This window comes from Carassius carassius, chromosome 5, assembly GCF_963082965.1.
Source record: "Carassius carassius chromosome 5, fCarCar2.1, whole genome shotgun sequence".
Classification (NCBI taxonomy): domain Eukaryota; kingdom Metazoa; phylum Chordata; class Actinopteri; order Cypriniformes; family Cyprinidae; genus Carassius; species Carassius carassius.
In genome coordinates this window covers 21,326,117-21,352,150 of record NC_081759.1, presented here as the reverse complement: position 1 = coordinate 21,352,150, position 26,034 = coordinate 21,326,117, and the positions used below count along the sequence as shown (strand labels likewise).

At 35.9% G+C, this 26,034-nt stretch overlaps 1 protein-coding gene across 1 annotated transcript in view; it reads left to right on the top strand.

Annotated features, from left to right (window-relative positions):
• The window catches only part of rasgrf2b (Ras protein-specific guanine nucleotide-releasing factor 2b), a 63,997-nt gene that overhangs the window by 5,031 nt on the left and 32,932 nt on the right, over positions 1–26,034 (top strand). Inside the window, exons 2-10 of the mRNA XM_059550123.1 lie at positions 15,956–16,062; positions 17,969–18,116; positions 19,744–19,833; positions 20,003–20,256; positions 21,944–22,023; positions 22,360–22,553; positions 22,916–23,025; positions 24,010–24,128; positions 25,497–25,657. Of these exons, the coding sequence (XP_059406106.1) occupies positions 15,956–16,062; positions 17,969–18,116; positions 19,744–19,833; positions 20,003–20,256; positions 21,944–22,023; positions 22,360–22,553; positions 22,916–23,025; positions 24,010–24,128; positions 25,497–25,657 (1,263 nt within the window). The remainder of the gene's footprint in view (positions 1–15,955; positions 16,063–17,968; positions 18,117–19,743; positions 19,834–20,002; positions 20,257–21,943; positions 22,024–22,359; positions 22,554–22,915; positions 23,026–24,009; positions 24,129–25,496; positions 25,658–26,034) is intronic.

Here is a 26,034-nt window from a genome sequence, read left to right as displayed (position 1 = left end):
AATTGCACGCATGCTTAGTTTCAGACCCAAAACATACTCTGAGCAAATACGAGGATGCAAACACTACTAGCTATGCAAGCTCAAGGTTGTGAATCATCAATGCAGTTCAATTGTACCTGCAGTTTCATTTTACACTGGAAATACTCAGTGCTATTTCAGCACAAGGGGTGTGATAGATGAAATAATTTTATTTTGTAATTTGGCATCAGGCATTTACTGTAATTAATGTCTTTACGATGAATGTAGCACACACCTTAAATACATTAAAAATGAATGTGTTTCATGACATGAGTTTGTTTTTCCAATTAGGGGAAATACATACGTCGGGAAATCCCTCATAATTCCCAGCAGATCAACAGATTAATGTGTTGTGGAAAAAAGTTTAAGTATTCTGACCTTTTCTGATTCATGGCACTTCACTCTACAACCTGTTTTATTATTTTAATAGTCCTGTTCAGGCCCAGATAGTGCACAATAATGTTTTTTTACAACATGAGCTGGTATAATAAGCACAACTAAGATAATGGGGCAGCGAAAATACTTTTTAAAATGGAAAATGTTGTAGTGTAAACAAGCAGGTGTTTCTGATATAGTTTAATTTGATCTCCATGATTAGCAAGAAAGGACAGAGCATGTGGAAAGTGACATCTGTCTTTTCATTGCTTTTAATGCCGGTTTGTTTTGCCAGACTCTTGCTATTAACAGTTCACAAAAACAGTCATCATTATATGATTCTTCTTTCTGGAAAATAACATACTCATCCATTAAAAAAACAAAACTAAAAAAAATGGTGTGACGTATCTCTGCTCCAAACCCCTGTGAGATGCAAAATTATTAAGGGAGTATAACTGGGGACCAACAGTGCTTTAAGTGGGCCAGTACGCACCGGTACTCAGTACTGCCACTTCCAAATATAGCCACCTCTCCGTGCGCCCAGAACGTGCTTTTAGCGTACCGGTACACTCATTTGGACGTCTGTTTTAATAGAAGTTTAAATCCTTTGCCTGCGCTGCCGCTTTTCAGAGCGCCCTTCACAATGCACGCTTCCTAATTCGTCCCACAGAGAGCAGAGACTACATTACCCATGAACCCTCGAGTTTTACAAGTGAAAAGCGCATGCGCCGCTGTCAGTGTCAACAACTCAACGTGGCCGGAGAGGATGTGTGACACTCGCACTCTCGGCTCGGTAAAAATACAAATACAGTGAACAACACTTAATATGCTCTCCTAGCTTCAGACTCTGAGTACTAAAAGAACACGGCCAGAATAAGATGACTCGCTGGCTGACTAATGAGATGCCTGAATGATATCGCTGCAGGTCAGACGCAAGCTAACGAAGTAATGCAGTAGCTCTTTCTAAGGGTATTTTTTCAAAATCCTTTTGCACATTTTATTTATGTCCAGTTAGCACTTTCTAGCTCAAGCAAACCCCCCCCCCCAAAAATGGATTTATTATTTTTTATAAGGTCGTCTGTTGACTGCTGTATATAAAACCCCTTCAATATAGTTGTTGTTACCTCAGGGGATGGAGGGAGTCATCAAAAAAAAAAAAAAAAAAATATATATATATAGGCTATAATAGAGTAACGGCACCTCTTTTGGGCCACTTAAAGCATTGGGGACCAACAACTGTTTGGTTACCCACAATCATCAAATGAAAGAAAAGAAAGAAACAAATTCAGGTTTTAAACAAGTTGAGAGTGAGTATATGATGAAAAAAAATTATTTGGATGAACCTTTCCTTGAACATTTAGAAAACAATAAAACACGAAGGGAAAAATCATTCATTGCTCTTGACTGAAGAACTTTAATACAGTTGCTTTTATAAGAATCAATATATTATATATACAGTGAAGTGTATATTGTTTTATTTTTATATCTGTTCATTTAATTTCTTGAATGCAACTGCTACACCTGTTTCTGAAAAATAAAGCACTGTTTGTTTTATTAACATGTTATGCGTATTAAATCTGTATCTTTGTTCTTAATTTTTAATAACAAAGACAAAATAATGATAAAAATGTGTTTTTATCTCTGCCCACTTTGGCCTAAAAGTCTGCCATTTATTTTTATTTGATATCTTTCTATCTTTATAATGATTTGTTTTTCAAATAGGGAAATTCGTTTGGCTGTACTGCTCAGACAACTTACAAAATAGTAAAACCAACATGACAAAGAATCGTGATCAAATGATTAATAATGATTTCCCTGAAAAAAAACTGATATGTTATTGTTGCCATATTGCCCACTCAGTGTTCCCTCCAAAACAAACTAAATATTAAACCATCCACCTACCCTAATATTGATCTGTTAATATGCTGAGCCATGACCATTGACGTCATGATGATATTAGATTACACATTTGCTCTCCTGACTGCAGTTATTAATAACATTAAAGAATCGCTGCGGGCTGTCTCATTACTGTTCACACCTGAGTGGGAGTTATGTCATCCTGTTGCTGCCATCAGGCTCTGAGATACGCACAGCTGGACACGATGCGCTTGTGTTGATAAAACATCATGCTAAATAAGCAGTGATTTTATCAAGTATCCCTGTATCTGATGATAAAGATCTCTGTCTGTGACTGAATAAATGTAGAAAGGTCTAGACACAATGGTGATCTCAGGAAGAGGGTCACTGTTGATCTTTAAATTACATAAAATGAAGTAAGAAAAGGCGCCAATGTAGTTTGTCTGGTTGATTTGGTGCAGACACTTAAAACTGAGCTGGTGTCAATAAAATAGAACCGTATTTATTTTAATTTGCACATACCTTTCACATGTTACAGTGAAGCAGATGCTATTATTGAACAGCTATTGTTAATTATTCATATTAAGAGACTATTTCCAGGGCAATTATCATCCTTTTTTTTCTTTCTTCGGCATCTTATGTAAACTTCTTATGTAAATCTTCACACAAAAGCAGATGATCACAAATTTTCATACACTTTTAATGTATCAAATTTATCACACCCCATGACAGTTCCACCACCATGGCGCCGTGAGAACTATCATTACCATTACCATCGGAAGAATGAGATCAGACATAATGTGAGTCTTTTCAAATTGTATTTGCTGAAAATGTATTTCAGCATTAAACTACAGTAGTTTAAAAGTCAAAGTGATTTCGTCGCTGTGTTCCTTATTAACAAAACATTTCGTGAGGAAATCCTCCAGCTCAAGATATTTTTTATATTTTTACTAGATTAAGGGGAGAGATGGAGAAACGTATTCCCAGCTGTTCAGCTTTGATAATTGGCCTCAGAAATAAGCTCTAGACTGGGAGCATTAAACTGACAGGTCCCCATGAAATATATTGTTTTGGGATGTGAAGCCTGCTGTTTAGTTGCTTTGTGTTATTGCGAATCATAATGTTTTTCGTTAAAGAGGTCATGTAATGCATTTTCAAAATGATTTTATTATGTTTCCCGAGGTGCACTTATAATCTTTGTATGTTTTTTAGTTACTCATTTTCTTCCTCATCAAAAATAGTCATAATTTAGATATTAATGTTCATTTTCTAACCTTAATTTAGCCCAAAATGAGCAGTACATGTGAACTCTTTTGAAAACTTTTACTGTGTTTTTACTATAACAGCCAGCAAGATAAATTAAAAATGAAAAGTGTTGATTATAGTATTATATTTAGAACTACTACAATTTGCATAAAAGGTCGCTGTGCTCATAATGCAATGATCTTCCTAGCCGTCCTATTGTTTTGCTGACCATTATTATAACATAGCCATATATATATATATATATATATATATATATATATATATATTTATATATATATTTATAACAATCTCCCATAATAAGTCATAAGAGTGTAAGTGCTGGACATTAATCAAATGGAAAAAGATTTGTGTGTACTTTCATCAGTTTTACGTTTCTAAAATTTTTCCGTGATTCCCAGTCACTGCCAAGTGTTTTATTTTTAAACATATTGTTTAAATTCCTTTTGAATATTAGATATTTCTCTGTGTGCTCAAAGGGTTCAAAAATGTTTTTCCACTGGTCCACATGTTCAAAGACTCTCTGAGATATCCATAGTCTGTGTTGACAAAGTGTGATCAGTAGGAGAACACTAAACTAAATGATCAGAAAAACAGATCAGAGACAGGTTCTGGGAGCCTGATTTTTGTACTGTTAAAACCCTTCCAAAAATAACAGCTTAAACCAGCCTAAGGTGTTTTTCTGCGAGTGTATGAGTGAAGTGGAGTGGCAGCAATTTCTCCTCTTGCTGAAAGTGTTCTGTAATCACTCCACTCCAGCCACACTCTGGGTTTTCCATTTCACCAGTGATAGAAATCAGATTTCATTTATATATATATATATATATATATATATATATATATATATATATATATATATATATATATATATAATTATAAACAGTACTTGGAGTATAAAGTCTTGCTTATTGAAACACTAAAATATTAGCCTGTGAATGTACACTTGGTATATATGTATTGTCTCAGAGTCAATTTCAAAATATTCACATCTCACTCCAAACAAAGATGAGCTTTGGGTTCCCTCTGCACCAATCATATACTTTAGTTTGGTAGTCATAGTATGTTTAAATTGTCTACCTGATCAACAAGCTGATCTCCCAACTGTCGTGTGCCAAAGCCCTTTTAAAACCACCGCAAAAGACCAGTCTAAGCAGCATGGCTGTAAGATCAGCATTGTTGCAAGGGAAGAATGAGTTCACCATATTGGCTCGTTTATGCTGTTGGTAAAGATTGTAACAGCCTATACAACTTTTAAAATCTGAACAGATTTCTAAACACTACATGACTTTGTTGATGGTTACAGAAAAAAAAGACTGTGAATCACACACCAGACTTTCAAGTTATTCCGAACCCAACAAACTTACATGGAAACATGCAGCTCCTTGCTAGGAAATGCATGGCACATGAAAACAATGTGGTTTAGAATTGTTCAAAAGATGAAACGTTTGATATCTGTACATAGGACAGAACCATAGTTTGAAGCTAAAAAATCTGTACCCTGAGCAGTTTAGGAAGTCATGGCCTAATGGTTAGAGAGTTTGACTCCTAACCCTAAGGTTGTGGGTTCGAGTCTCGGGCCGGATATACCATGACTGAGGTGCCCTTGAGTAAGGCACTGAACCCCCAACTGGCCCCTGGGCCCCGCAGCATAAAATGTCTGCCCACTACTCCGGGTGTGTGTTCACGGGGTATGTGTGCACTTTGGATGGGTTTGGGTCACCATACTTGGCTGTATGTCATGTCACTTTCTGTCTTAACTCCAACTGACTAAAATCTGCAGACTGGATCTGACTATCGGAAGCTTAGCGTCGACTTATCCAAACTGCAAATCAGGACAAAAGTTGTATACTGTATTCCAGCCTTTATTTCTTCAAAACTCAAACATTATTGACAGACCACTTTATTCTCTGTGTTAAATATTACATGGATGTCAAGAAATAATTGAGGTGGGATATTACAATAGATTCTATAAAAACTTGATTGAAAGCTTGAAAAACCACCCTGAGAAAAAGCAGGACCTGCTCCATTTATTTTACTGCCATCTGTCTGTCATAAACATACCACAAAGGTGTATTATGACAGCAGCAAATATTGCTTTGTGATTGATTGCTTTATATCTGGCTGTAGCTGCAAAGATAACTACAGACATAGCACACCGCTAAACCGCATGATTGTAAACAGTATCAGTAAGCACCCAGCAAGAGTGAGAGCAGAAAGCATCATCTATTTCATCCAGACGGCGAACATCAACACTTTTCCTGAAAAACCAACAGTAAAGCTGACAACACCATCCCCTCTTCCTTCCTCCCATGAGAGAAATTAATAAAAATGGACAAGTGCTGCTACTCAAAACAAATATGTGTCCTTCTTAAACCAACCTCCATTCCACTCTTAAAAATAAAGATTTCCCAAAAAATATATGTGGTCTCCCAAACCAGTTAAGCTCAATCTGCTCTGGTTTGCTGGTTTTATAGGGTTTGCGTGCTTGTCAAGCAGGAAAACTGGCTGATTGACAGGCTAAGTGTTTAAACCAGATCAATCCAGCTGAAATCCTCTTAGGTTGTTTATCATTGTCATTTACAGTGCTGAGATGATGCCAAATAATATTTGCAAAAAGTGAGCCAACTGACAATGTCCTATAAGCGTAATAGATGAAGACGTTTAAATGAAGGTGCTCAATAAAAAAAATGGTTCCCCGACGAAGAAGCTTTCAGTAAACAGTTCAACAGTTCTTAAATTTTTTTTTTTTTTTTTTACATGATATTTATTGTTTTTAAAAAAAAAATAAAAAAATAAGATAACACAAAGTACAAAATACAAATTGAATAATTCTTTCCATGTCACAACCCTATATCACACCACAAACCTCCCTCCCACAGTGCCACTAATAAACCATAAACAGATTAAACAAGAAACGGCATTTAAAGTCATATGAAATATGTATGAAAGGAAACTGCCCCAGTGTTTTACAAACAGATCTTGACGTATCTTCAAACAAAATGCTATTTTTTCAAGAGGTACATAGGATGATACCTCTGTAGTCCACATAAATGTAGTAGGTGTTTTAGAGTCCTTCCACCTCAGTGTTATGCATTTTATTGCTGCTAAAAGAGCTAATCTAACAAACCTCAGATTAACCCCCTTTTGTTCATCCAGTAATGAAGTGTCCCCCAACAGGATAAGCCTGGGCTCCCTGGGCATATTAGTACCGACAACTGTGCCAATGATCTCTAAGACCCCTTCCCAATATACCTCTAGGTCAGGGCAAGACCACAATATGTGTAAAAGTGTCCATCTCTGCACTTTACATCTGGGACATAGCTCTGAATAGGTACTTTTAAAGGTGTGTAGTCTTACTGGGGTATAATAGACTTAAATTGAATGATTTTATGACGGCTATTGACAGACAAAGTCTGAGCTTTCTCACATATGATTTCCCATTCATCATCACTAAATGAGCACTCCAGGTCTTTTTCCCCTTGAGATTTAACATTGCAAAGATTACTGGCCATCAACTGGGACAGCTTGCCATAGATAAATGATATAAGACCCTCCAGGGGGGAGAGGTTGGATAAGCGACCACCTTGCTGAGTCTGAATGTAGTGTCTAACTTAGATATTTGAAGAAAAATTTAGAGGGGAGGTAAAACTTCTTTTGTAGCTGCTCGAAAGACATGAGTGTATCCCCCTCGTAAAGTCATTTGACAGTCTGAATACCACAGTCATACCATTGTTTGGTTATGCCATCTTTAAGAGCTGGGGGTAGAAAAGGATAATAATAAAATGCAGTGGATCTGAACAAAGTTTGTTTTCATTTCATCTTTTTCCTGAGGTCTGTAAGCCTTCTTTAAAATCTAAAGAACTTTTTTTTTTTCATTATAAAGAACCATTTGTGTAATGGGAAGCTTCTATGGATGTTAAAGATTCTTCACAGAACCATAGATGCCAATAAAGAACCTTTATTTTTAAGATTCACTCATTCCAAAAGTGTGTTTTGCAGTGATGCCATAGAAGAACCATTTTTGGTTGCCATCTGTTCTTAAAAGAACCATTATTTTCTTGAAGTGAAGAACATTTTAATGACCAATATATCCTGTTTTTACTATAAATAACCAATGGAAAGGTTCCATGGATGTCCTTGATGGAGCCAAAAAATGCCAATAAACAAACTTGATTTTTAATATAGGTCCCATTAGCCTCTGTTTTTTCTGTTTTGCTGGTTTTATTGGAGGTTTGAGTGTTTGTCAATTTGGAAAACCTGCTGGCTGACAGGCGAAAACTGTTCAAACTACATCAAACCAGCAGAAATCACCTTAGGCTGCTTTTTGCAACATATTATCATCACTTACTATGCTAAGATCATGGTAGATATGATTTGCTAAAGGCAAGCCGAACGTATTCATAACATAACTCCCGTCAGCCTAATAGACGAGGAAGTTTAAATGAAGACTGGCAAGGCGCTGAACGAAGAAAGCAGTAGTAATGAATGCAGAGCAAAAAGCATTATTGAGTACCGTTCTTGCGCAGAGCACTGTGTTGTCATGGAAACAAAATTTGTTTGGTAAAGTGAAGGTTTAAATATATTGCTTGACACTTGTTAAGAAATGTTATGCAAGAGGTTCTGTCTCTCTCACCCACCCGCTCTGTTTTTCTCTTCTGTAGGCTTGGCAGATTTCCAGAGCAACTTACTATTGCGGATATGTGAATTTGTGTATTGGTGGAGGGTTCGGTGACTAGATTTAAAGGTGTTGGGCCAAACCTTCACCCTGCTCACCAGGCCTGTTGGTTTGTGTTGGCCTTGGGCACTAATGTGGCGGCATAGTTCAGTTGCCTCCTGTGAGTCGAACAAGAGTGTTCTGTGTGTATGGCTTCCATATAAGCGCTCAGCCCAGAATAGACACTCTTCATATAATTCAATGCTTTGGGGCATGGCCTCGTGAATACAGGGCTTCAGAATTTCACAAATGTATGACTTGTGTGAGGAAATAGGTTAGGGAATATTTCAGTCAGACCGTTCCAGGGGGAAAGACCGACATAACTGCTTGAGAGTGAGGGGTCGACACCGGTCCATTCTCACCCGCATTGAAAAGAGCTCATGCGTGTAAAGGGGCAGAGTGCCGATGATTTACTTTATTAGGTCAGTGTCCATCTGGGCTACTTCTCCTCTATTTTTATTTATTTTGTTCATAGAGAATATTTGGCTCTATTAATAGTATATATATATTTTTGAAAAACTGTAGTTTAGGATTGTTTTTTTTTTTATCTAGAATTAGAATGATATCTAAACTTAAGTATGACTGCATTTATGCACAATCTTGCACTGCTTATATTTAATAACCAGACAACCTTAAGGTCATGCAGTGAACATTCTGTCATCATTTACTCATGCTCAAGTTGTTCCAAACCTGAGTTTATAATGTTAGTAACCAAACAGTTGACGGTAGCCATTTACTTCCACAGTATGGAAAAATAATATGGAAGTCAAAGGCTGCCGTCACCTATTTGGTTATCAACATTCTTCAAAATATCTTCTTTATTTTGTGTTCAGCTGAAGCAATGAAATCATACAGTTCTGGAGCAACCTGAGGGCGAGTATGATGACAAATTTTCATTTTTGGGTGAACTATCCTTTTTAAGTTCACAAATGGTTTAGATGAATCCTGATCAGCATAAAGCTGTGACCAGATTTTGCTCCGCGTGTAAACCAGCATTCTTACAACTTATTCTTTAAATTACCAGCTGAATTATCACTGTTGTTATCACTGTTGAAAACAGTTGTGGTGCTTTATATTTTTGCAGAAACCACGATACTTTTTTTCAAAATAACAAAATTTATTTGAAATAAATCTTTTGTAACATATTAAATGTCTTTACTGTCATTGTTGATCAATTAAATGCATCTTTGCTGAATTAATTTATTTCAAAAAAGAGAAAGAAAAAACGTTCTAATTTTAATCAACATGATCAAAAGGCTCAAAGGCTGAAATGGAGTTGAAAATCTGTGGCCAGTGGGGCATCTTTATTGTTGAATCCTGATGTGGTTTTCTTGCTTTGTCTGGTATTTAAAATGAGCATATTTTTTGATAGTTTTCAGTCATTTTTTTCTATACATGTACAGTAAATATACTCGTTACCCAACTATTCTAAACATGTCCTGAAACGATTATCATATGTTGATTTTATATGATCTTGTGTTGTCAGACCATTTTTCATTTATAGAATTTGATCTCCTTTTTGAGTAAAATCTTATTGTTTTTCTTAGTGAGTGTTATGAGCTTGAGCAAATTACTTCTTGTTATCGCAGGAAATGTCAGTATACACTACAGCCTTGCAAAAACCATTTAAACGATTACTCCAGGGCTTATGATTGCAGAGATGTAATATTGTGTTCTGTATTAACTCTAATGTCTGTGTATTTGTTTTGACTTTGTTTTTATCTCATCCTAACCCCAAGGCTGCTCACAAACCTCTTTAGTCTGTTGTTTGAAATAAAAGCCTCTGGATGCTGCGAATATTGTAGCTGGTTTAAACCTTTGGTACAATAAGTTTTCAATTGTTAACATTAGTTAACTGCATCAATTAATATGAACAATACATTTACAGCATGTATTAATCTTAGTAAAAAAAAAATACATTTTAACATTAACAGAAGCTAATAAATGCTTTAAAAATGTATTGCTCATTGATAGTTAATTTTAGCTAATGCATTTAAAGGGATAGTTTACCCAAAAATGAAAATTCTGTCATGAAACCCAGATACGTAGTAAGGACATTGGTAAAATAGTCCATGTGACAACAGTGGTTCAGTTGTTATTTTACGAAGCTACGAGAATACTTTTTGTGCACAAAAAACTATTTATTTATAATGACTTTATTCAACCATTTCAATTGCGCTGCTATCTATGCAGGGTCAGAAAGCTCTCAGTTTTCATCAAAAATATCTTAATTTATGTTTTGAAGATGAACAAAGGTCTTACAGGTTTGGAACGACATTGGGGGGGGGGGGGGGTTGGGGTGAACTATCCCTTTAATGTTAATGGGACCTTATTGTAAAGTGTTACAGTACAAACATTTCTAACAGACACCACAGTGGCTAGTTGTAGTAGATCTGCTGGATGCTGCAGATGAATTTGAATATTTAAAGGAATAGTTCACCCAAAAATAAACATTTTGTCATTGTTTCCTCACCATAATGTTGTTCCAAACATGTATGAGTTTCTTTCTGCTGTTGAAAACAAACAAAAAATATTTTAAAGAATATTGCCAACTGAACATCTGGTAGACATTGACTTCCATATAGCATTTTTTTTTCATACTATGGAAGATAATGCTACTGCCAATTGTAGTAAAAAATAAAAGAGAGAGAAAGAAACAGGTTTGGAACAACCTGAGGGTCAGTAAATGATGACAGATTTTTTTTATTGGTGTGAACTAGCTATCCCTTTAATTGGGTTCTGCTATGTTTACCAATAGCTTACATACACTCCCAGAAAAAAGGTACAAACTTTACCTTATTTACCCCTAAACAATAAAAATTTAGTAATATTAGTACTTTAAAAGTACAAATTAGTACCTAAAGTGTACATATTAGTAGGGTACCACCCGAGTGACAGTTTTGTACCTTTTGTTCTGTGAGCGTAGAGATGGTTTTGTGTATGTAAGAATGCCTAGTGCTGATTTTATCCTTCTGTTTATGTGCAACTTAAACGCCCAGAGAAGAGTGCAGGATGACGTCCGGAGAGGCAGCCAGCCTGAGAGACTGTAAATAGATCTAGGGATGGTTACATAAGGCCTCTCATGCCTGTCTGTGTTAGAAAACACTGAACGCTTAATCCCTTGAACTTGACTTCAACTGCAGTTTTCTGATTATATATCTGCACTAGGGGTGTCCCCGACCAAGGTTTTTCATAGTCTATTCGGGATTTTCAAATCTTGCTGATATTCGAATCATATGCTTGGGGGCGGGGCAAAACACATTGAGTCAAGTCAGACATCCGACAGCCATAATTACTGATGTAAAAAAACACAGTATTTTTCACACAATTAACTTATTTGTATACCGCTGTTTTCACTGTCATAAAAACGGGCTGATGACTTCCTTGTTCTATAAAGTCCCTCCTTCAGAAATACGTTACGAGTTCTGATTGTGCCAGCAGTTCCTGTGTTGTGATTCGACACCAGCTTAGCGCACGCCGCCCTCCTGGAAACGCGATTGGGCTAGTTTTGGAGTAGTTTTGAGAAGCAAGTGGGCAGGATTTGTCTTGAAAACCTGGCAATCCTGATCTGAACGCACGTGCTGGAGATGTACTTCTTTTACTGTCCATATGTACTTTCACTTTTTCACTTTCACTTTCTAATCACAGAATGTTACTGACGAGATGCGCATGAAAATCGCATTCAATTTTTTGCACAGCCCTACCATCTAGTTTACAAAGCTAAACAGCATTGCCCTTTGAATAATAAGTTACAGAAACTGTTAAACGCATCAACTTAGATAATAAAATACACTTACCTTTTGTGGTCCATAAACAACGCCTTCTCCAGGCAAAGAGGGAACTGCTCCATCTTTCAGGAATAATCTTTGTGCGAATCCGGCATTAAACTGATTGAGATTGAGAAAGCTATCCTCAGCAAAATGTGCTGCACATAGTTTTACATGTGGATTTTAATTTTCGGGAACCCAGTTAAACATAAATTGTAACCATTGATCTCTAAGTACAGCATCCCTGGGAACCCCAAACAAAGTTGATTGGACTCCGAGATGAAAATAACAGCGTTTCGACGACACTCTACAAACACAACTCTTCCTTCTTCTCCATGGGAGCGCAACAAGACCACGCCCCCTTTTTTGTTTATTCCTGTGGGCGGAGGTTAGTAAAAAAACTGTTCTAGTGACGTCATTACTGCAGGAAGTAGAGGGATGTAGTCCAAACTGGTCGTTCGATGTAGGCGAATTCTGTTAAATAAAATATCTCGCTTGGCATTGAACTTTGAGCTTTAGAATTTTACAGATATTATTTATACTCTTAACAACAACATTACACACTAACTAAAGTTTAAAACATGGGGTCACGAAGAACGGGACCTTTAATGTTCTGCATTTCTGTTTTGAGCTGCATGCGCATTTGATAGCACGTTTTTAATCAATGGGATTAAACTCATAATTTAATGTAGAATATGCTTCGTTGTTTATACAAGATAACGTCAATATTACGACTTATAGGCTATCTGCAAAAGAGCCCGAATGCAAATGAACATGTCTGCGTGGCTCTTAATGAACTCATTTTGCGGACGCGTTCTTCACGAAACAATGTGCAGAAACAGGGCAGCATAAGTCTAAAACTTCACAGGGTTTTATTATAATGGTGTTCTCATTATAATGCTATGGGTGGGACAGTCCAGTCATAGTTATTAATATTCTGCATTGTAGTTCGACCTGATCTTGCTGCGCGCTGAAGAGATATCACCTTAGTTCTACAATGAAGCGCTTGACTCAAAAACAAATGCATCTTATATCAGGTAAATAATATATTCACGATGTACATACACCGGCTGAAATGTTTTGAAATCAGTTGTACCCTACCTGTTCGAAAAAACCCAGTCTCTGCCTGTGTCAGTTTGAGTCTTTTGGTAAAGTTTGAAATCCCTGCTGCCAAGATGCTCCTCTGTCGGTCACGGATTATGGAAAGTGAAACATAAATCTATAGGGGTGGTTGGATTTATTCACGCACTTTAAAATATTAATTTGAAGCTTCTTTCTTTTCAGATTCTTATTCAAGGCTTTATCATAATAGGCTGCATATTAACTTATTGGGAGAAAACCACAAGTTCTATGTGAAATCAGACATTTGAGCCTTACATATAGTCAGAATGGCATAATCATAACAGTCCGCAAATATTCGACAGTGAGATTGGTAGTCGAATCAGACTCCTCGAATCGAAGCATTGAATCATCGACTATTTGGGGTCACCCCTAATGTGCACATACCTACTGTATACTGGACGCATATGCAGATGTGTACACACAAACAGTTCTTTCTCTCTCTGACATACAGTACATGGCAGTCACAAACTGACTCAAACATTAGCGCTGTATTTTGTCTCCTCATGAATCTAGCGATGACTCGAAGAGCAAGAGTGGAGCTGTGTTTACTGTTGCATGACCAGCTGAAGTTGCTCATTTCATTAGTGTCAGCTGCAGATGTGAAATAAATGCATACTTCAGATACACAGACAAATGCAATATGTTCTGCTCTCTGACCACTAAGCCTTTGTATTAGTAGATTGCATTTATATGCTTAACGATGCCTTATGAAAATAGTTAGAAATATTTATATATTTTAGACTTATTTCCCACTGGATTCTAAGTGTATGCTAATTCCTGCACCAAGGGATGGAAATAATCAGCTTTCTTGCATTTTGACTGTGATTGCTTGCTCTCAGTGTCAGTTAAATAATGCTAGAGTGTTTTTTTTATTCCCAAGTGATTTTCACTGTTTGAAAAAGGCCAAGCCACAATTACTTTTTTTCAGGCTGTGGTTAGTAATGCTTAAGTTTGACTGCCTTGTTGTAGTTGATATTTCATTAATAGTGTCTTTGAAGCAGCACCAGTGTTTATGTTTATGCAGAGATTGCAGGAATAGTTCATTCCGCTATATAAACAAATACCTAGTTGCTTTTTATTTTGATGATGTTATTCATAATTGGATGTACAAGAATTTTTGTACACACACACACACACACACACACACACACACACACACACACACACACACACACACATATATATATACATATATATATATATATATATATATATATATATATATATATATATATACATACAGCACAGTGCTATATATATATATATATATATATGTACATGTGTATATATTTATATATATATATATATATATATATATATATATATATATATATATATATATATATATATATATATATATATATATATATATGTATATATGTATGTATATATGTGTGTATATATGTGTGTATATATATGTATATATATATATATATATATATATATATATATATATATATATATATATATATATATATATGTGTGTGTGTGTGTGTGTGTGTGTACAAAAATTCTTGTACATCCAATTATAAATAACATCATCAAAATAAAAAGCAACTAGCTATTTGTTTATATAGCGGAATGAACTATTACTGCAAAAGTCCTCTCACAGACTGTCGGAATTTGATGTTTGATGATTTGATGAGTAAATATTATATTAAAAATCAGACTTCTATTCTAGTGTATTCTATTCTATTCTGTTTTTATTTATTGATTTATGGGCTTTTCTTACATTGTGCTTTACATTATTTTTTCCCATATTATTTATTTTGGTCTTTCTTGCCATACTCAACTGTAACTTTAGGAAACAACAATAACAATACATTTAAAGTGAAAGGCATATGCTATTCTACGCTTTGTGAAACTGCTTATGAATGCCACATGCTAAACAGCTCACACCATGCATTTTCCCTCAGGTCATCATGACAATAGCTGATTCAACTCCTCTCACACCTGCTGTTAAGCGGCTGTATGTGTTTATTTGCCTTGCAGATGGCCTCAAGCCACACAGTGCTCAGACTCTCATAACCCTGTACCTGTTTTATTTCACAATGCTTGTCAGCATTTGCGTGTTGGCAGTAAAAGTTTGCTGTGTCTAATACAGAGCAGGTGCTCTGATAGCTATATCTAAAAGCAGGCCTCTTGTGGTGGTAATTTTTTCCTAATATTCATATTTTAGATTGTAGTGCTTTGGACAAATAAGGTAGAAAATAATGTCTGAACTGCTTTTTATTTTTAACAAATGACTATTCTTCTTCTTCTTCTTCTTTTTTTTTTTTTGCAACCCTGATTTTCTATCAGTATGAATCAAAATGAAATAGAATGATTAAATTATAAAGAAAAAAATTCATAAACAACAAGGTTGATTATGACATGCATTGAACACTGCATTTTGTGGTAAAACTAGATTATTTAATATTTATGAGGAATGTTGTATATACTGTATATATATTTTTCAATTGGACAAAAAAACAGATGGTAGGAGCGTTGTGAAGAAGATGTGGAAAATGGGTAAATATATAAATATAATTTAATAGGTTCTACAGATTATGTCAAGATGGTGACATTGTTTGGGTTTTGTTGTTGAATACAGTTGAGAACGTTAAGACGTGAAGTGAGACAGGCCACAATTAATTGATTTTGATGTGTAAAAATAGCTGCTTTTCATACAGCTATTTTGCTAAGCATGAAATAATGAACATCAAATGTTTGTAAATAGAACATTAAAATACACTATTCATGGAAAGTGCCTGTAGTACAGTTTGAAGTTTAGTATAGGTTCAACACTCTCATACTCACACACACTTCTCAGTTTGTATCTGTCTGTCTATCTCTTCAGCATTATTTCCTCGTCGTCTTCGGGCATGATGGACAGAAGCCTCTGGAACTTCGGACAGAGGAGGAGCCAGACTGTGATGAATGGGTGGAGGCCATCCAGCAGGCCAGGTAGTGTGACTGTGTGTATTTGTTTTCTGTATCTTGCTCATTCAAGGATAATATTTAGAAGCGCTAAAGAAGCTTTACTCTCAGGCTGAAAGAATAAAATCATCATAATAAGAAAGAGACATATCAGAGCGGGTTAAGTCAAGCGCATTGTGCATTTATCCCTGTCACTGCAGAGCAGCACAGCAACAAATAAGCTGCACTGAGGTTGACAGCACTGTTGTTCTCCTCTCCCTTGTGCTCAGGCATGCAGCCTAAGATCAAACTTTGCAGTCATGTTTTATACAACTCATCTCAAGAAGACAAATCTCTAAAGAAAGCTTAAACTGCTTTATTTGTTGCATCACAGATCTGCCTTAGAGCAAGACTGAATATTAAGCTGTAATTTCAGACTGTGGAAACCTTGTTGCCAGGGGCGTCATGCACCAATCTTTTTTTTTTAAGATGTACCAGTTCTTTCTCTCTTGGTGCCATAGGCAAGATCACTTAAAGATAACCTTTGGCAACTTTTTAGCAACTTAGTAGTTCATTATGCATGTATAAGTCTTTCTTTCTTTCAGCTTATTTAATAATATTTTCTATTTTATTTGTTGCTGTATTTAGCAAAGCTGTAATAGTTAACAATAGCTTTATTGACTGAAACTATATGTTAATACAGTACTTTTGATACAATGACTAGGTCTAGTGGTACAGTTTTCTTTTAGCATATATATTAAATTACATTAATGCAGATGCTTTTATCTAAAGCAACTAAAAATTAGGAACATAATAAGCAGTTCAATACAGAGCCAACAAAATTCATAGTATACAATGCCAGGTTTATAAGAAAGCTACATCAGGAAACAAGCTAGAACAGAGATGAAATGCAGAAAAGAAAAGAAACGGATGAAAATAATGACAAAAACATGACAATAATATAGTTTTTTGAACATGTATCCAGACTCATGTTATTGGTTGAGCCGGACTGATTGGGATGCTCAAACAAACATAGCAATGTTTTGAAAAGCCTCATTGTTGACTCTTTTGGGGGGAATTAATCTTATGAATGGCTTATTTATAGTTGTGAAAGTATTTTAACATTGAGATAATTATACGCTTCACTTAAACAATTAAACAAATACAGTTTAAAATCTGAGTAGGACAAAAAATAATTTATGATGTTATGACAATGGTTTGTTGTTGTTAGCAACTTACGCAAAGAAACACACACACACACACACATTCACATAATATTCTGCAGACACACAAGCTCACAGAGATTTAAGGCACTCACATGCTGACAGTCTAGAGATTTATACTCCTCATACAGATTTATACTCGAGCCACAGTGTACATTTGGATTGCGTCACTGGAGAGATCAGCTGAATCTAACAGATTATTGGGTTACCCATGAACAGATGTGCCTGTGAACATCTGGACAGGCCGCATTGAACTTCAGTCAAACAGGCTAACATTGTTCACTTAAATGCAACTGGAAATAAATCACAGACAATAGATGAAGTCAAAGTGCACCATTTGTGTGTACATTGTTACATTTTTAAAAACATGCATATGTTGTATTTTTCAAAACATTTTCAGTAAGTTTTCATTTAAAAAGTAATTTTTTCATTTGAAATTATATCTGGAAATGATAAATGCTATAGTTTAAATCCATCAAAGCAATTTCATAAACACAATTTTAGTGGAAAGCGTTGGTGAGTTCAGTAGGTTCAACACACACAGGCTATTTAAAATAAAATGAAAAACATGTACATGATCAACATGATCAAGTTTAGATTTAGTAACAAGTTAAGCAGTGGCTTGATAGTAGCAGTTTGCTCAACTGGACATCTTTAGTGTTTAGTCTCGCTACATTTATGTTCTGATATCTCATTACATTTTGAGTTTAACCCTGTTGTTTTCATCTCAGCTACTCTGACATCATCATCGAGCGTGAGGTTCTTATGCAGAAGTACATCCACCTGGTGCAGATTGTGGAGACAGAGAAGGTGGCAGCCAATCAGCTCCGCACACAACTGGAAGACCAAGACACAGAGATTGAGAGGCTTAAATCTGAGGTAACCGTATATGCTTGAGCTGTGCCATTTAATGGGCTGTTTTCCAACGTGCAGTCCAATTTTGTGAATCAGTGAACCACCTTAGATCCCATTAATCTAATAACAGTGCAGGTCTCCAAAAATGTCACCATTACTGAACAGTCCTGTGTACTAAAAGCATTTGTGACTTATCCTGATATGGAGTTCAACCATAGGTTTGCTTTTCCCACATTGCTTTTTCCAGATTGTGGTATTTTTCTTTTTGTGATTAAGGTTACCAGCAACATATGCAATCCCAGTGTGCCACAGAGCATCTCTCAGGCTCTGCGTCTTATCTGTTCCCTAGTTGTGTTACCAGGGAATTATCCTCCCCACTGGACCAGTCACCATGGGGACGAGAATTATGCCCCATTATTGACATTGCAGGGTCAGTGGCATGTGAACACATGATTCAGAGTATAAATCAATGCAAAGAAATGAGAAACATGTTATCTTAATTAGGCTGATTACACTTACTGCTCAGTGTTCACAAAAGACGGGATCTAACTATCTGTCTGTCTGTCTATCCACTCATCTGTCCATCCACTGTTCTATCATTCTTTTATTCGGTTATTCCATCTATCATTCTAACTACTGTTGTTATTGCATGGTGTTGTTTTTCTTGCACTATTATTTATTTATATAAACACTGGTCTGATGTATAATATAAATAGCCATAAAACCACTTATGCTGTATTGTCATGATTTTATCAGAAGTATTCTTTATGAATAAATGATGAAGCCATAAAAGCAGTGCTTTGTTTTTTAAACTGAAACATCTGAATTCAGACATGTTGTGAGTTATAAATATTTTATAAGGATACAATTAAAAAAGATACCATCTACCACTGGCTCACACCCTGATAGAAAACATTTCTATTGTTGACATAAAGCCAAGATATTCACGAATACTGTTCATTCTGTGTAAATGTTGAATTTTGGTAAGTGATTGTATTGTTTTATTATAGAAACTCAGTATAATTTTTATTGTTGTGAAACACATTTTTTAGGTTACATTATGGCAGTAAAAGTAGAATAAGGAAACTGAATCATTTTCCACTAAAAGCAGGGTAGTGATAAAAGCCTTCAGATTATATGCAAAGATTTGTTCAAATTCCAAACTTACACTTCACAAAAAAAAATTTGAAAACACAACAAACATGACCATTACCAATTATCAACATGTACAATAGCACTTCAGTAAACTAAAGTCTTGGCTTGTGCCTGCAGACCGTGTATACTGGGAGATACGCTGTGGGGCATTTAGCCTATTTGCATCTAAAGTAAATGGCTGATAAAGGCTTGGTGAGAGAGCTTTTTGATGAAGACTGTTGAATGAAGGAAGCAAATTGTGCATGGAGAGGAAGTTAAGATGGTTATCTGATGTGCCAGCACCCACACAGGGTCTCAGTGATCCACATATGTGACACAATGATTATTCATTGAGAAGGATGATCATTCAATAGTTCAATATTATCTGATGTGACAAATTATAATCACAGCGACCATTTGCAGCCCAATCGTTTTGACAGTCATCTCCACCAATTTCCCTTCGTAATCTTTTGAACATTGTAATGCTCAGTCATGTTGTTTTTGTTCTCTCTTACAGATTGTAGCCTTGAACAAAACTAAGGAAAGAATGCGTCCCTACCATGTTTACCAAGAAGAGGAGGATCCTGATATAAAAAAAATCAAAAAGGTAAAGAACTTTAACATTACATGGACAGAAATACGTCTACATCCAAACACCTGGGCTGGTTAAACTTTTAACTAGGGCCATTGGGTTGAGAAGTTCATAAAGTTAAACTGTTCCCTCATTGATCAAAGTGTGACCAAGAATAGTAATCCCAGACACTTTGTCTGTGTAGGTCCAGAGCTTCATGCGAGGGTGGCTGTGTAGAAGGAAATGGAAGATTATTGTGCAGGACTACATCTGTTCTCCTCATGCTGAGAGCATGCGGAAGAGGAACCAGATCGTCTTCAACATGGTGGAGGCTGAGACAGAGTATGTCCATCAGCTTTCCATCCTGGTCAACTGCTTCCTGAGGCCACTCAGAATGGCCGCCAGCTCCAAGAAACCACCCATTAGCCACGATGATACCAGTAGCATCTTCCTTAACAGGTGTGTGGGTTTGGTTTATTTGGCATTGAAAACCATTCTGTCAAAAATCTATAAAGGCTCATTGGAAAAACCAGTGACCTATGACAAATGTACTTCGGCCAATATTTTTGCAAAACTCCAAAAATATACCTGAACATATAATTCACTGCAATTTTCAGCTGAAATAACACTAGAGGCAGTAAAACAGCAACGACTTAGTAATGATTACACGGACAGATTATCAACTAATAAAGACTCAATTTTGAATGTTTCCTTGCACAATATTATATTATGACCTAAAAACTATTTTATGAAGCATGATTTGTGAAAAATAATATATTTTAATGATTGCATCACATAACCGGCTTAATATGTATGGGTTTTTTGACATATTAAACTTGCTCTGTAGCTCACCTGGTACAGTACTATACAGATGATTCAGAACCTTCATGTACAAATCTAGTAAAACACAAGCCACGAAAAAAGAACTCAAAGACTTAAAACATTCCTAGATTCACATTGATTTGTCTCAGATAAATGTAAATGCATTTTTAGTGTCACTTTTGGGAACGAACTTTTAGGAACGTTTTTCCAATGATCCTGGGTTATAAAAAATGTACTGTATACAAGAGAGCCTCTGACCCAGATCAACCAGTGTCAGTGTTGACACATAATTACTGCAGTGTTGTGACAGCTTGTTTGCATGATGATTTGAACTATTTCATCCACATCCTTCTGCAACACAGATATAGGGCAAGTTTTACTAACAGCTCGTGTCAGCGCAAAAAAATCTTTTGGCATTAAAATAGTACTGTCTGGCTTTACTAAAGATGCAGACAGTTGGACACAGTTATTCTTGCACCTGACCTCATTGAATATGCATTTGTTGGAGTTTCCCATTCGGATGCAAAATTTATGGGAGGAGAGTATTAAAGTGAATCACGCAACAAGATTTACAAACATTTGTGCTCACACTGGAATTTTCACCATTAGTTAACACCCCCCAAAAAAGCATGTCTTAAACTATTTTGCACTTGAAATTGCTGCAATTGTTGTTGCTAGGAGGTACAGCAGAGAACAGAAACCGCGTTATAGAAGGGAGAGGATTTTTTCCACATGTATTAATTTATTTGGAATGGCAGAAGAACGCAGTACCCAAACATATCATTTGCCAAGCCAAGCCAGGCCAAACAATGTTATTTTTAATTTACTTCAGGAAATAAAAGACGGCTTAGAACCCTCAACTAGGAGTCACGCAATACCTGCTTTATAAACTTCTTTTAACCCTGCATTTTATTTGCGACTACGATCATTTGCTCTACACTTGGTATATTGCGTTGATCAAATATGTACATGAGATGTCTATGTCTATGTTCTTTAATTTGCGCGTTGTTTGTAAATCACACACAGAAATTTCCATGCTTAATGTTTTATCCCTTAATGTTTTTGAAACATCTCAATCCAATGTGTTGATTTATTTTAAACCTAAAAAACACATCCTATAAATGCTGTACTGCATTTGAAATGAACTGCAACCAAAATACAACATTGTGTTTATTGGCGCGTGGTTTATTTTTACTTGCCTTTGGCACAAGCTGAGTGTTAAGCTTTGACCCTGGTGCCATGGGATAATCGGATTTATTGATATTTTAATTAAATCCTTTTAAATATTTATTATATTAATGTATACTCTCTTTTTTGTCCTCAGTGAGACAATCATGTTCCTACATGAAATATTCCATCAGGGACTGAAGGCGAGGATAGCAAACTGGCCCACACTGGTTCTAGGTATGACATAATTGTTACATGTTATCTCTCATAAAGCTAATTACAGCACTCAGGAGCAGCTATTCAGAAGAACCCATCAACAAAGACAGCACATTGCATGGTGACACTAACATCAAGGACAAGCTGCTTCTGCTGACGCACAGCATCTCAATCAAACCCGTCAATGACGTCTGGCTCTCTCCTATCTTACCGTATACAGACACACACACTTATGCAACAATGAGAGCCAGACAAAAACCACCAACATCTTAAACCCAAGATAAGCATTTTCAAGCACCGCTGTGAATAAAAGAATCTGTTTTTTTAATGACTTTGACATAGCTTTCTCCTTTTTAGCGGACCTCTTTGATATCTTGCTGCCAATGCTGAACATCTATCAGGAGTTTGTGAGGAACCACCAGTACAGTCTTCAGGTTCTGGCCAACTGTAAGCAGAACCGGGACTTTGACAAACTCCTGAAGCAGTACGAATCCAATGCTGCGTGTGAGGGGAGGATGCTGGAAACCTTCCTCACATACCCCATGTTTCAGGTGGCACTCTTGCACTCTCATTATTGTCTTATTCAATTCCAGACTGATCACTGAAGAGCTCGATTTGTTCAATTAATTGAACTGCCACTGGGAATTGCTGGCTTGTGTTTCTACAAATAAGACATTTGTTTTCCATAAACCATTTGAGGGAGCTCTTCACACTCTACTACTCTTGGGTGTAAACATTATAAAATTAGCCATATTTTTAAAGTAACAAACATGTAAGGGGCGAGGGACGTATAGAAGTTGATTGATAGATGTACATCCTGTGGGCACAGATTCTATGCGGGGCTGCTGATAACTCTCACTCTGTACTCTTTCAGTCTTTACAATTTTTCTCTCTGTATGATATTGATTGACAGATCCCTCGTTATATCATCACTCTCCATGAGCTACTGGCTCATACACCTCATGAGCATGTGGAAAGGAAAAGTCTAGAGTTTGCCAAGTCTAAACTGGAGGAACTCTCCAGGTAAAGAAACCACCCTGAGAGGCGAATTTACTAAACAGTTGCAAATTGTATATCATTGCAAAAACCTTTGCCTAATTCACTAACCAACTGCAATCATGTGATCCCATGAGTTTAAAGGGATGGCTCATAAAAAAGTAATAAATGAATAAAAAGAATGATAAAAATTATATATATATATATATATATTCAGATTTTTTGGACTTTCATTTTTATGGAACACAAATTGAGATATTTTGAAAAATATTGGGTTTGGGGGGGTCTATTGGCTTTTGGGGACAATTGACTTCCATTGTATGAAAAGTCACCAAACCCACAGAGACATTTTTCAGAATAACTTATTTTATGTTCCACAGAAGAAGGAAGGTCATATAGGTTGGGAATGACATAAGGGTGAGTAAATAATGAAAGAGTGATTTTGAAAGAATGAATTTTGGGTGACCCATCCCCTTAATACACTGAAATAGCATTGTGCCATGGGTATTGAGTAATTTTCTCTACTTTCTGTATAAATCACTATAGATCCCTACTCACATAACACAGTACTGTTTGTATATAGTGCTAATTCCACTGAAAAAGCAGGTGGCAAACGGAGAATTCAAAGTAAATTCAAATTCATTGGAAAGAGAACATTTTATATTGTTACAACAACCAATGACCATCAGAATTTTTTTATCATTTTGTGTCATACATTACATTTTAAGTGAAATTGTAGTTGATACACATTTGAATTATTTTAGGGAATAGCATGTCAAAACAATGCAGATAATGCTTCAGCAGATGTAATGAATTTCCTCCTGTTTTTTTTTTTTGCCCTTGGCATTATGCAGTAGTTGTAAATATGTCGACTCATCTCATACCCTGTGTTGCTTATACCCTGACATGTTCATTTACAGCTTTGCCAAAGAACCAAAGTGGCAAAAAGTAAGAAGGTGAATTTCTCATGTTTCCATTTGTGACACAAGTGTCATGTTCGCATTGTTCCAGGGTGATGCACGATGAAGTGAGTGACACAGAAAACATCCGTAAGAACCTGGCTATTGAGCGCATGATCGTGGAGGGCTGTGACATCCTCCTTGACACCAGCCAGACGTTTGTGAGACAAGGTGAGTCATGTTAACACTCGAGCTGCCACCTGCCTGACACACTGCCTTAAGCAGAACCAGCACCTGAGTGACAGCGACAGATTCGGTCCCCTCTTGATCCCCTCTGACTCTGAATTATTCATGGTTTCACAATTGGTCAGCACTGTCTCCAGGATTGACAGAATGTCTGATGTTTTCAGTTGAGGTGTTTTATAATGTATTAGAATCCTGCCCTGTACTGGAGAAGCAGAAAACCAGGAATAACATGCACTTGGGGGGGGGGGGGGGGGGGGGGTTGGGGGTCTCTACATAGAGTGTATGGAATAGGAAATATCATCAGCTCACCATGATAAAGTTTATGTTCTTTTTGTAGAATCAGTGACAGGAAAAGCAATGTCTTTTGTTGACTTTTCTTTTGATTTTAAGTCAGACCATGAGTCATTGTGAGAGGATTTATTATTATTATGACTTATGCATTGCATTATTTTTATTTTATATAATTGTATATACTTTTATTTTATTTTATTTCATTTTATTTTATAATGTTTATTTATTTATTTTATTTTTTATTTTATTATTTACAGATACCTTGCATCACGTATGTGAGAAGTTTACATTTGCACATGCAATGTGGGTGTTTCTTACAGGCACAGCAGGAAAAAACAAAAACTGACATTTAATTTTAAAAGGTTATTTATACTGCTGCAGTAACAAAGCAGTCTCTTAAAGTCTTATATTTTCAATGTGAGATGCTGATTTCTGAAAAAATAAGCAAGAGAGAACATTGATTTGACTGTTTGATTTGTCTCTGCCCACACATACAGTGATACAATAAAGATAATTCATCATGCATTTATAATCGTTCACCTTGTGCATGATGCACTGCGCACTGCTAAAATCTGCTAAAATATTTAAATCTCCTCTGTAAAATGTTTATTTTTTAGCAATAATAAAACAGATTCCTTGTCAAAACAGTCTCTCCGGTTTTTTAAATGTGGCCTTAGAAAAGTTATTTTTTTCTCCTCTTGAAACGTTAACCCATGAATTCTTTAAACATAAGATACAATTTTTAGATATCTTAAAGAAACATTGTAAAAAAAAAAAAAAAATTAAGAAATGTAAGAAAAAGGCCATGGAAACTAGCAACTAAAATATTTACAAGAATATATGCAAAAATAAATAAATAAGAAAAGAAAAAAAGAACATTTGTAAAAATTATAAATTAGCAAAAAATAATTAAATTATTTAAAAAAGTGTGATATCAATTTAATACAGTAATTTAATAAAGTAAATAGATTCCCTTTGTATTAGTGTGCTGTTCTAAATATATTACTTGTATGGACACATGGATTTTTTTACATTCTCTCTTTCCTGATGTCTTTCTCTCAGGCTCTTTGATCCAGTTGCCCTCAGTGGAGAGAGGGAAGCTCAGTAAGGTGCGTCTAGGCTCTCTCTCACTCAAAAAGGAAGGGGAGAGACAGTGCTTCCTCTTCACCAAGCACTTTCTTATCTGCACACGCAGCTCAGGAGGCAAACTTCACCTGCTCAAAGTACGTGACACACATGCACTCAGAGTACAGCAAATGAAAATGCCATTTTATCAGTCACTAAAAAAAGTCTTCCGTTCTGTGTTGAATTTACTGAGAGGGCAACTAGGGCATAGTGATTATAAAGCAAACCCCTGATGATCAATAACATAGAAACCAGGCAGCAAATATTTGATAATTGTAATAATGTCAAAAGGTTAATCATGTGTGATGAGGTTTCAGCTTCCCCTGTATATTTTGTGTATTATGAAAGAATGAATGAATGATGCATTTATATAGCACTTTATTGTGTATTGCTGTACACCCAAAGCGCTTTAGAAATCATGTATTGATTACTCCTCTCACACTTTGTGACATGTTTTTGTGCTATTTTAATTGAC